Below are 10,585 nucleotides of genomic sequence, written 5' to 3' on the forward strand. Positions count from 1 at the left end.
CCACTGAAGATCTTGGACATGGTGGCAGCTCCTTGGGGACAGTCCCCAGTATGTCCCATGAGGCTGGGAGTGGCTGTGGAGGGATGGAGGGGTTCCAGCTAGGACCTGGGGGTGGTGGTGGGGTGATCAGGGTTGCTCTGGGTGTGCACAGACCTCCCCCACCCCAGGGTAGAGATGCCATGGGACCCCACTAGACACATGTGTCCCCCAGGAGGGGACATGGCAGTGGGTCCCCACCAGCTCCAGCACCACCACGGTACTCAAGCATCACCGGGCATGGGGTCAGGCTTGAAATGGTTTATTAGGACCAGCCGTGGGGCAGGGTGGCCGCTCCGGGGTCACCACCAGAGCGAGGGTTCACAGTAGCTGGGTCACAGCACCCCAAAATCAGCAGCGTGCCTCAGTTTCCCCAGATGGGGGGGGGGGGCTCAGTGTGGGGCCGGGGGCTCCCCTGGCGTCCCGTAGAGCTTGCGGAGGCTGGAGTCCATCAGGAAATCCACGGTCCTGCGGTGGGAGGGGAGAGGCGAGGGGGTGAGCAGGGTCGTGCCGAGGGGGGGGGGCTGGGCTGTCCCCAATCCCCCTGGGACCCCGGCCCTAATGTCACCCAGGCCTCAGCCCAACCAAAACCAGGCTCAGCGCAGCCTCACCCTGCTAATCCCCGGCTCAGCGCCCGGCTCCGGCTAATCGCCGCGTCCCGGCCGGACCCCGGCAAAGCCCCTTTGGGGTGGGGATCCCCCCCCCCCGGTCACCCCATGCTCCCCCCACCCAGGCCCATACTGGGACCAGTTCCCCTGAGAGGAGAAGCGCTCCTGCCCCGCGGGATGCAGGGATGGGGGGGGGGGTGGCACCCGCTTGTCCCCGAGGGGGTGTCCCCGTGTCCCCCCTCACCTGTCGATGGGGGTGATGATGAGGGGGATGGCGGCCAGCCCCAGGGCGGTGGTGGTCCACCGGCGGAGGGGCAGGGGCCAGCGGGTGAGGGCGCCCAGCAGGGCCAGCGAGGCGGCGCAGAGGCGGTTGATGGTGACGCCGGGGATGGCCACCGAGGCCAGGCTCTGCCAGACGAAGGTGTCCACCACGGCCACCCCCACCCGCCTGGCCTGCGCGGGGTCCTGCGCGTGGGCCTGGGGGGGGACAGGGGGGGTCAGCGGGGGGGTGGGGGGGGAGCGGCCGGGGGTGGGGAGGGGGGTGACACTCACGGTGGCGGCTCTCCGGCCCTTGTCGATGGCGTCGGCGGTCACGTAGGCGGTGGCCACGCCGTAGCTGGCCCACACCACCGGCACTGGCACCAGCGGGCGGAAGGACTCGCCCACCTCGTTGGCGTAACCTGGGGGTCGGGGGCGGTCAGCGGGGCCGGGGACCGCCTGTGTCCCCGGGCCCCCCCCCAGGGTGTCCCCGTGCCCCCGGGGGCAGGGATCACTGGCGGCAGGGACGGATCCTGCACAGGGGCGCTCGGAGCAGCCGGGTCACCTTGGACCCCCGCTGGCACCGGGGCGGCTGGGCTGTCGGTGACGAGTGACAGTGCCCGGTGCTGGTACTGGTGTCTGTGACTGGCTGCCAGTGCCAGTACCGGTGACAGTGACTGGTCCCGGTACCCAGTGTCAGTGCGTGGTGCCGGTGCACGGTGCCAGTGCCCGGTATCGGTGCCGGTGCACGGTACTGGTGTCAGTGCCCAGTGTCGGTGCCCGGTGTGTGGTGCCGTTACCCGGTGCGGTGTGCAGTACCGGTACCCAGTGTCAGTGCCCGGTGTGCGGTGCTGGTATCTGGTACCGGTACCCGGTGCTGGGTGTCGGTACCCGGTGCAGCACCCGGTGTCAGTGCCCAAGGACAGATGGCAGTGCCCGGTGCCGGGTGTCAGTGCCCGGTCCCCGACGCAGTGCCCGGTGCGGTGACGGTACCCGGTGCAGTGCCAGGTGCCAGTGCCCGGTCCCCGGTCCCCGACGCAGTGCCCGGTGCCCGGTGCGGTGACGGTACCCGGTGCAGTGCCCGGTGCCGGGTGTCAGTGCCCGGTGTCAGTGCCCGGTGCCGGGTGTCAGTGCCCGGTGCCCGGCGCGGTGCCGGTGCCGGTACGCGGTGCAGTGCCCGGTGCTCACCCAGGTAGCGGACCCACGTGTCCCGGTAGAGGTCGGGCTCCACCGCCCCCATGGCGCGCGCTCCCGCCGCCGCCGCACGAGCCCGCCCCGCCCCTGAGGGTGCGTCACCAAACCCCGCCCCGCGGCACGCCTCGGCGCAGGGCGGGAATCGCCGGGCGCGGCCTCCGCCCGGCTGCGAGATGGCGGCGGGGGGCGGGGCCTGGCTGCACACGTGACCCCGCGGCGGAGGCGGGGTCGGGCCGCGGGGTCCTGTGTCACCGGCGGTCACGTGGGCGGGATGTGGGGTTGGGGGGGCAGGGAGCGGTTACGGGGCTGGGGGGGGACAGGGAGCAGTTACGGGGTTGGGGGGCAGGGAGCAGTTACGGGGCTGGGGGGGCAGGGAGCGGTTACGGGGCTGGGGGGGCAGGGAACAGTTACGGGGTTGGGGGGCAGGGAGCAGTTACGGGGCTGGGGGGGCAGGGAGCGGTTACGGGGCTGGGGGGGCAGGGAACAGTTACGGGGCTGGGGGGGCAGGGAGCGGTTACGGGGCTGGGGGGGCAGGGAACAGTTACGGGGTTGGGGGGGGCAGGGAGCGGTTACGGGGCTGGGGGGGCAGGGAGCGGTTACGGGGCTGGGGGGGCAGGGAACAGTTACGGGGTTGGGGGGGGCAGGGAGCAGTTACGGGGCTGGGGGGGCAGGGAGCGGTTACGGGGCTGGGGGGGCAGGGAACAGTTACGGGGCTGGGGGGGCAGGGAGCGGTTACGGGGCTGGGGGGGCAGGGAACAGTTACGGGGTTGGGGGGGGCAGGGAGCAGTTACGGGGCTGGGGGGGCAGGGAGCGGTTACGGGGCTGGGGGGGCAGGGAGCAGTTACGGGGTTGGGGGGGCAGGGAACGGTTACGGGGCTGGGGGGGCAGGGAGCGGTTACGGGGCTGGGGGGGGACAGGGAGCGGTTACGGGGCTGGGGGGGGACAGGGAGCGGTTACAGGGCTGGGGGGGACAGGGAGCGGTTACGGGGCTGGGGGGGCAGGGAGCAGTTACGGGGCTGGGGGGGCAGGGAGCGGTTACGGGGCTGGGGGGGCAGGGAGCGGTTACGGGGCTGGGGGGGCAGGGAGCAGTTATGGGGCTGGGGGGGCAGGGAGCAGTTACGGGGCTGGGGGACAAAAACCAGAGGAGACCCAGCTCGGTCCATCCCTTTACTCCCCCCCCCCCCACGCAGCAGCGGGTGGGCACGGGACCCACATAAGGCACAGAGAGGGGGGACCCCGGGCACTCCAGCCCCCTCTGGGCCCACTCAGCCCCCCGCCTCGGTCCGTGAGCTCTGGGGGCTCGGCCCCCTTTTCTCCATCCTCCCGGCTGCCGCACTGCGGGGGGGCCACCCCGCCGTCCTGGGGGCACAGAGCAGCCGCTTGCCCAGCCGTGGGGCTTCGGCGTCCCCTGCGGCGTGGGGGGCACCCGGGGCCGTGGGGGGGCCGTCGCTAGGGGCTGTGGTTGAGGGCCACCTCGCTGAGCCTGTCCCCCAGCTTCTGGATCTGCTGGGCGGAGGCGGCGTCGGGCAGCAGCACCTCCACGCTGTAGCTCACCTTCTTGGCGTGGAGGTAGCTGTAGGTGTTGTCGAAGCGCAGGACGTCTGTGGGAAGATGGGGGGGGGCGGTGTCAGGGAGACGGGGAGCACCCCGGGGTGCCCTCCCCAGCACCCCAGGGGAGGGGGATGCACTCACAGATGCCGGGCGCGGAGCAGGTGAGGGAGCCGTCCTCGGGCACCATGTGGGAGTTGTAGCGTTGGTTGGGGTAGACCTCGGTCATCTCACCCGCCCGCTGCCGCTCCCCAATCTTTGTCTTCAGGTACACCCCGAAACCCACGTCAGCTCCCTCCGACCTGAACTGCCACCTGTGCCGGAAAGAGCCGGCGGGGTCCCATGGCGGGGCTGGCGACACCCATCGTTGTGTCCCCCCCCCTGCCCCGTGGCATGGAGCCCCCTCCTCACCTGAGGACACAGCCGGGGAAGAGGATCTCGTACTCGACCTGGTGGGACGAGCCGCGGTTGACCACCACCGTGTGCTCGTACTGCTGCGCCAGCTGGTCCCGCACGTAGTAGTGCTGGGGCACGTCCCCCCCGTAGTTGATCTGGAAGGGGATGCAGATGGACGTGGGTATGGGGGGCACCACCCGTGCACCGCCGAGGAACCCGGGGAGGGGGGGGGGGCGGTTCTTATACCTTGCTTGGGCACTTGGGGTCCCCATCGGGGTCCGTCAGGGTGCCCCCGTATTCCACTGGGATCTGCTCGGGGTCAATGTACTTCTGCAGGACCTCCTTCCAGTTGGCTGGGGGGGGTGGAGGACAGTGGAGTTTGGGGGAGCTGGTCCCCCAGCCCAGCCAGGGACCCCCCCGAGGGTTGGGGTTTCACCCCTGGGTGGGACAAAAGCGGAGGGGGACGTGGCACCCTGTTTTCGGCTTCCACCGCACCCCCCCAGCCGGGGACACCCCAGGGAGGGGGTCAGGACTCACATCCCAGGACCACGACCTTCTTGCGGGTGTCCTCGCTCAGGAAGTGCTTGACGAGGTTGTAGGCCACGGGGAAGATCTTGGGGGCTGGGGGGCAGACGGGTGGCGTTAGGGTGGGGGTCAGCACCCGCCCGGGGGGAGTGGGACCCCGGGGCCGAACTCACCCTTCACGATAAACAGGCGCTTGAGGGACTCGGGGTAATTCTCCTCGAACATGGACAGGAGCTGCAGGATGGGGAGAACTTCGGGTCATCCTCCTGTCCCACGTACCCACCAGGGCACGGGGGGAGCACGGCGGGGCGTGGGCCAGGACGCCCACCCCAAAACGCCGGGGGGGGTGCGGGGCACCAGCAGGGACCTGCTCTTGCATCATCCCTCGGGGACATGAGTCAGCCCAGATCCCTGCGTCACCGCGTCACTGCCACAGCCTGGGGACGGCCGTGGTCCCCGGCCAGGGAAGGGGGGGTCAGGCAGGGAGCCTCTCACCTCCCCGTACGTGTCCACGGCTGGCTTCCAGAGGTGCTTCAAGCCCAGGCCCTCACAGTCATAGACCATCAGCACCATCTCGATCTTCTTGCCCAGCTGGGATGGGAGGATGGCGAGGCTCAGGGGGTGCCCGGCCCCTGCAGGGACCGGCGGGAGGTGGGGCTCCCGGCCAGCCCCGCGGATGGGGTGGTCCCCGACAGGCTGGTCCCCCCTGGCCAGAGCCTCCTCCCAAGTGTTGGTGCGAGGAGAAGGGGCATCAGGGACATGGGCTGAGGGACAGCAGGGACATGGACTTATGGGGCTGGGGAGGACATTGGGTGCTGGGGATGGACCAGATTGGACTTGTGGGGCTGGCAGGGACATGGTCTGTGGTGGGATGGACAGGACGTGGACTTGTGGGGCTGGCAGGGATGCAGTGTGGTGGGGCGGACTGGATGTGGACCTGCAGGGCTGGGTAGAACATTGGGTTGTGGGGATGGACAAGACGTGGACTTACAGGGCTGGCAGGGACATGGACTGAGGGGGATGGACAGGACGTGGACTTGTGGGGCTGGCAGGGATGCAGTGTGGTGGGGCGGACTGGATGTGGACCTGCAGGGCTGGGTAGAACATTGGGTTGTGGGGATGGACAAGACGTGGACTTACAGGGCTGGCAGGGACATGGACTGAGGGGGATGGACTGGACGTGGACCTACAGGGCCGGGGAGGACATGGGCTGGTAGGGATGGACCAGACGTGGACTTACGGGGCTGGCAGGGATGTGGTGGGGACACGGATTGATGGGGACAGTGGGGAGCTGGGCTGGTGGGGCTGGCAGGGCGCAGGCAGGCAGGGCCAGGCAGGGTGCGGGCAGGCAGGGCAGGCAGGGCCAGGCAGGGTGCGGGCAGGCAGGCGCCCACCTTTTGGCTCTGCTGCTCGCACTCTTGCCGCAGCACCTCGCAGTCGCGGAACTTGTTCTTGAGCAGGTCCTGCTTGGAGGCGGAGAAGAGCAGCCCCTTGGCGTCCAGCGGCCCGATGATGTCGTACCAGATGGGGCTGCCCTCCCGGTCGTAGCCGCACATCCCCCCCGACATGTACTTCCTGATCACCTGCGGGAGCACGGGGGGCTCAGGGGGACCGTGCACCCCCCGGGGAGGGGGGGACAGTCCCCTCCAGGGACACCCACCCGGGGCTGGGGACACCCACCTCGGGGGCCTCCCAGGCGATGATGTTGTCGGCGTCCATGTGCTTGCGGACCTCGACGTGCTGTGAGTGGGGAGCAGAGCGAGCCGGGGTGAGGGGATTTGGGGACCCCTCTATCCCATGGGATGGGGTGCACCCCATGGGCAGGTCACCCTTGTTGGGAGAGGGGGGCTGGGCTGGTGGCCCATGGCACGCTGTCCCATCCCAGGTGACAACTGGGAGCTTGACGGCAGTATGGCAGGGTCCCCCCAAAAAAGCGGGGTGCCCTCTCACCTTGCGGAGCATCGCCTCCGACTTGGGCAGGTCGAAGCAGCGCGCTGCAAGAGAGCAGAGAGCTCAGCCCCACCGCCAGCCCCCCCCCAGCCCCCCGGGGCCTTCCAACCCCCCCCCCCCGCACCTGGGGTTACCTCGGAGCCATTTCAGGAGGAAATAGTCGTCCTGGGAGGGCAGGGAGGGCAGCACGTCCTGCAGGTTCTCCCGAAACTGCGGGGAGAAGAGGTGGAGTTGGTGGAGGGGTCCCCGCTCCCCCTCAAAAAGCACCAAGACGGGAGGTTTGTCCCCTCCACGTCCTCCCCCCAAAAAAGTCCCAGCCAGGCCTGGGACTGTCCCAGGAGAGAGGGGACACCCCGCGCCCCGTCCCTGCCACCACGTGCAGCCGTGATGAGCGGCCGGTCTCCACTTTCCTCCCGGGCAGGGGACCGTCCCCAGGCCGGCCACCAAGCACCGGGTGTCCCCAAGCCGGTCCCCTTGCGCAAGGGTGTGAGTGGGGGCTGCCACCCGCCCGGCTCCCCCCAGGGAGGGTCCCGCCGGCCACCCTCGCCCCGCAGGGACCAGGCAGACCAGTCCCCTCCTCTGCCATCACCGGTGGCATTCTTAGGGATGGAGCCCGTCACCGGACGGTCACCGCCTGTCTCCCTGCTCCAGTGACACCCCAGCGAGTCACAGCCCCCCTGGCCAGCTGGAGCGGGCAGGAGGGTGGCAGGGTGCAGAACTGGGGGGGGGGGGGGGGGTTAGGGGAGCTGGGGCACCCTCAGCACGTGGCCCCGCTCACCCTGGCCAGGCTACGGCTCAAATCTCCATACCAGTCCGGGACCTCCCCTTAATGAGGCTGATTAGATTATCTCCCGCTGAATTTAGGTGTAATTAAACCCGGGATTAGCTTCTTCACCCTGAGAAAAACAAGTGCCGGCGGACGGGTTTTGCAGCTCGCCTTTGTTGCCCACCTATTGCTGCCTTGGCACCGGGAGGATTTTGGCTCCACGCCCCGTGCCCGCTCCTGCCCCCCGGCCTCCGGAGCCTGCTGGCATCATCGCCCGCGGCTGGAGTTTGGTTGGGTTGGAAAGGCAACGATAAATAAAGTCGCCGGTGTCGCCCTCTTGATGGAGTGGAATAAACCTGGATAAAGCCTGGCGCCGCGGCGAGGTGCCGGTGAAGGTGTCGGAAGTGGCCTTGGGTGGCATGGCTGCCACGGTGGGTGACCACCGCCGGTTCGGCCGGGTGTCCTCGGCCCCGGGAGCCCCGCGGTGGGGCGGGAGGTTTCCCAACCGTCGGTGGGACCAGCGGGAAGGATGGGAGAGGGATGGGGGGCTCGCCGGTGCCCAGTCCCGGGGCACTGCTGGCGGGATGGTCCAGCTGGCGAGACCCCCCAGGACCCACCCAGGTCGGTCCTTCCCCAGTGGGCACCGCCACGGGGGGGCTCAGCCCGTGGGTTTGGGCCCCGGGGGCGGGGGTGGAGGCGGCGGAATGGGGTAGCGGGAGCACCCCGAGGCCGAGGCCGGGAGCGGGGGGTGATGCCCACCACCGCGGAGGGCAGCGGATGCAGGGGCCCCCCCCCGCCGCCCGCAGCATCCCCCGGCTGCCGGTACCGGCTCACCTGGGCCAGCGCCTCCGCCTGCCGCGGGCTGAGGTCCCCGACGCGGCCGCTCATGGTGCCCCGGCCCCGGCCGGGGGATGCGCCGCCTCTGCCGGGCGGCCGGGGCGGCGGCAGGTTGCGGAGGCTCCGGAGCGCCTCCCCCGGCCCGCCCCGCCCGCCCCGGCCCGCCCCGGCCGGCCTTGGACCCTGCCCGCCGCCCCCTGCCCGCCCGGTCAGCGCCCGCCGCCGCCCCGAGAACTTGGGCGGGGGGGGTATGGGGGCTATAGGGGGTGTGGGGGCTATGGGGGAGTATGGGGGACATGAGGGGAATGGGGGCTATAGGGGGGGATGGGGGCTATAGGGGGGATGGGGGCTATAGGGGGGGCTATGGGGGGGATGGGGGCTGTGGGGGGACATGGGGGCTATAGGGGAGTATAGGGAACATGGGGGGGATGGGGGCTATGGGGGGGATGGGGGCATGGGGGAGTATGGGAGACATATGGGATGAGGGGGATGGGGGCTATAGGGGGTTATGGGGGCTATAGGGGGGATGGGGGCACGGGGGCACTTGGGGGGTATGGGAGTGTATGGGGGACATGGGGGTTATGGGGCTACAGGGGATATGGGGGCATGGGGGGACATGGGGGCTATAGGGGGGTATGGGGGCTATAGGAGGTATGGGGGCTATAGGGGGGATGGGGGCATGAGGGGACATGGGGGCTATAGGGGGGATGGGGGCTATAGGGGGGTATGGGGGACATGTGGGGTATGAGGGCTATAGGGGGATGGGACATGGGGGAGCATGGGAGACATGGGGGGGGAAGGGGGCCATAGGGGGGGATGGGGGCTATAGGAGGTATGGGGGCTACAGGGGGGATGGGGGCACAGGTGGACTTGGGGGGTATGGGAGTGTATGGGGGACATGAGAGGTATGGGGGCTATAGGGGGGATGGAGCATGGGGGGACATGGGGGCTATGGGGGAGTATGGGGGACATGGGGGCTATAGGGGGGCATGGGGGCTATAGGGGGGCATGGGGGCTATAGGAGGTATGGGGGCTATAGGGGGAATGGGAGCTATAGGGGGGATAGTATGGGGGACATGGGGGGTATGGGGGCTATAGGGGGGATGGGGGCACCCGGGGACTTGGGAGTATGGGGGGGCATATGGGGGAGTATGGAGGACATGGAGGGGCATGGGTATTATGGGGGGCTATGGGGGGCACGGGAGGGTATGGGGGGGCATGAGGGGGTGTGGGGGGTATGGAGGGACATGGGAGGTATGGGGAGTGCTGGAGGGTATGGGGGGATATGGAGGGGTATGGGGCTACGGGGGGTATAGGAGGACACGGGGGGTATGGGGGGCACGGGGCCATGGGGCAGGGGTGGGAAATGATGATATGGGGGCAGGTGGCAGGGAGAGGGGACAGGGATGGGGACAGGGATGGGAGATGGGGACAGGGCACAGATGTGGGAAGAGGGATGGAAAGTGGGGCAGGGGCAGGGGACAGAGACGGGGACAGGGTGACGGCTCAGGCGCAGGGGCTGGAGGACAGGGGAAGGGACTGGGGCAGGGCGCCGGGGAGAGGGGACAGGGACAGGGGACAGGGCAGAGGCACCAGGGACACTGGGCTCCCACTGCCAGTTCACGCGCAGTGACCCTTGCTCCCCAGGGAGAGGGGACGTCCCCAAGAGGGGGACCCCAGCCGGGGAGGGGGTCCTGGCCAGGAGAAGGGGTCCCTGCAGGGGTCCCACAGCCCTGGTCCTGGCACCCACAGACCTGCTCTGGTTGGGGTCCCAAGCAGGGGAAGGTTCCCCCGTCCCCACTGTCCCCTCCTGGGATTGCTGTCTGTCCCCCGTGGGGCTGTGCATGTCCCATGGAGCCATGGATGTCCTATGGAGCTCTCCATGCTCTATGGAGCCATGTGTCCCCCATGGACCCATGGATGTCCCCTGAAGCCCCCCGTGTCCCATGGAGCTGTGCATGTCCCATGGAGCCATATGTGTCCCATGGAGCCATGGATGTCCCATGGAGCCGTGGATGTCCCATGGAGCTGCGCATGTCCCATGGACCCATGGATGTCCTATGAAGCCATCTGTGTCCCACGGAGCCATGGATATCCCATGGAGCTATACACCTCCCACAGAGGCATCCATGTCCCATGGCCCTATGGATGTCCCATGGAGCCATCCATGTTCCATGGAACCATGTGTCCCATGGAGCCATACGTGTCCCTTGGAGCCATACGTGTCCCTTGGAGCTGTAGATGTCTCATGAAGCCATCCATATCCCACAAACTTACAGATGCTCCACAGAGCCACTCACATCCCGTGCGTGTCCCATGATGCAGGTCCCATGTTCGTGTCCCCTCCGTGGGGCAGTGCCCGTGGCAGCAGCCCCCCAGGCTCCCATTTTGGGCTCCTCCACCAAAGCCGCGCAGGACCCCACATCGGTGACCACCTTTCCTAGCCCGGGCCCGGAGCCAGACGGGC

At 69.1% G+C, this 10,585-nt stretch overlaps 2 protein-coding genes across 3 annotated transcripts; both read right to left on the bottom strand.

The window, feature by feature from the left end:
* Positions 1-283: 283 nt before the first annotated feature.
* Positions 284-2,179, bottom strand: MTFP1 (mitochondrial fission process 1). Its single transcript, XM_075167085.1, has 4 exons — positions 2,091-2,179; positions 1,197-1,324; positions 889-1,121; positions 284-504 (listed from the first exon to the last, which is right to left on the bottom strand). Exons 1-4 carry the CDS (start codon positions 2,140-2,142, stop codon positions 429-431), a joined length of 489 nt encoding a protein of 162 aa, XP_075023186.1. The 5' UTR covers positions 2,143-2,179; the 3' UTR covers positions 284-428.
* Positions 2,180-3,250: 1,071 nt separating this feature from the next.
* SEC14L2 (SEC14 like lipid binding 2) lies at positions 3,251-8,186 on the bottom strand. 2 transcript variants are annotated; one of them, XM_075167164.1, is made up of 12 exons: positions 8,116-8,186; positions 6,650-6,725; positions 6,516-6,559; positions 6,246-6,305; positions 5,960-6,148; positions 5,061-5,156; positions 4,739-4,799; positions 4,578-4,661; positions 4,287-4,393; positions 4,056-4,195; positions 3,789-3,958; positions 3,251-3,697 (listed from the first exon to the last, which is right to left on the bottom strand). In XM_075167164.1, exons 1-12 carry the CDS (start codon positions 8,167-8,169, stop codon positions 3,546-3,548), a joined length of 1,233 nt encoding a protein of 410 aa, XP_075023265.1. In that variant the 5' UTR covers positions 8,170-8,186; the 3' UTR covers positions 3,251-3,545. The 2 variants fall into 2 exon arrangements, with proteins under 2 accessions (XP_075023265.1, XP_075023266.1); XM_075167165.1 differs by lacking the exon at positions 8,116-8,186 and adding an exon at positions 7,294-7,340.
* Positions 8,187-10,585: the final 2,399 nt, after the last annotated feature.

This window comes from Calonectris borealis, chromosome 18, assembly GCF_964195595.1.
Source record: "Calonectris borealis chromosome 18, bCalBor7.hap1.2, whole genome shotgun sequence".
Lineage (NCBI taxonomy): Eukaryota > Metazoa > Chordata > Aves > Procellariiformes > Procellariidae > Calonectris > Calonectris borealis.

What these genes read in the sequence shown, in the direction of transcription:
- MTFP1 (XM_075167085.1), bottom strand. Translation starts at nt 2,142, where the DNA reads ATGGGGGCGGTGGAGCCCGACCTCTACCGGGACACGTGGGTCCGCTAC. An exon ending in CACGTGGGTCCGCTACCTGG is followed by an intron (nt 1,325 to 2,090) that starts GTGAGCACCGGG and finishes CCCGACCCCCAG; the next exon opens with GTTACGCCAACGAGGTGGGC. An exon ending in ATCATCACCCCCATCGACAG is followed by an intron (nt 505 to 888) that starts GTGAGGGGGGAC and finishes CTCCCACCGCAG; the next exon opens with GACCGTGGATTTCCTGATGG.
- SEC14L2 (XM_075167164.1), bottom strand. Translation starts at nt 8,169, where the DNA reads ATGAGCGGCCGCGTCGGGGACCTCAGCCCGCGGCAGGCGGAGGCGCTG. An exon ending in TTCCCCGGCTGTGTCCTCAG is followed by an intron (nt 3,959 to 4,055) that starts GTGAGGAGGGGG and finishes TTTCCGGCACAG; the next exon opens with GTGGCAGTTCAGGTCGGAGG. An exon ending in CTGCTCCGCGCCCGGCATCT is followed by an intron (nt 3,698 to 3,788) that starts GTGAGTGCATCC and finishes ATCTTCCCACAG; the next exon opens with ACGTCCTGCGCTTCGACAAC.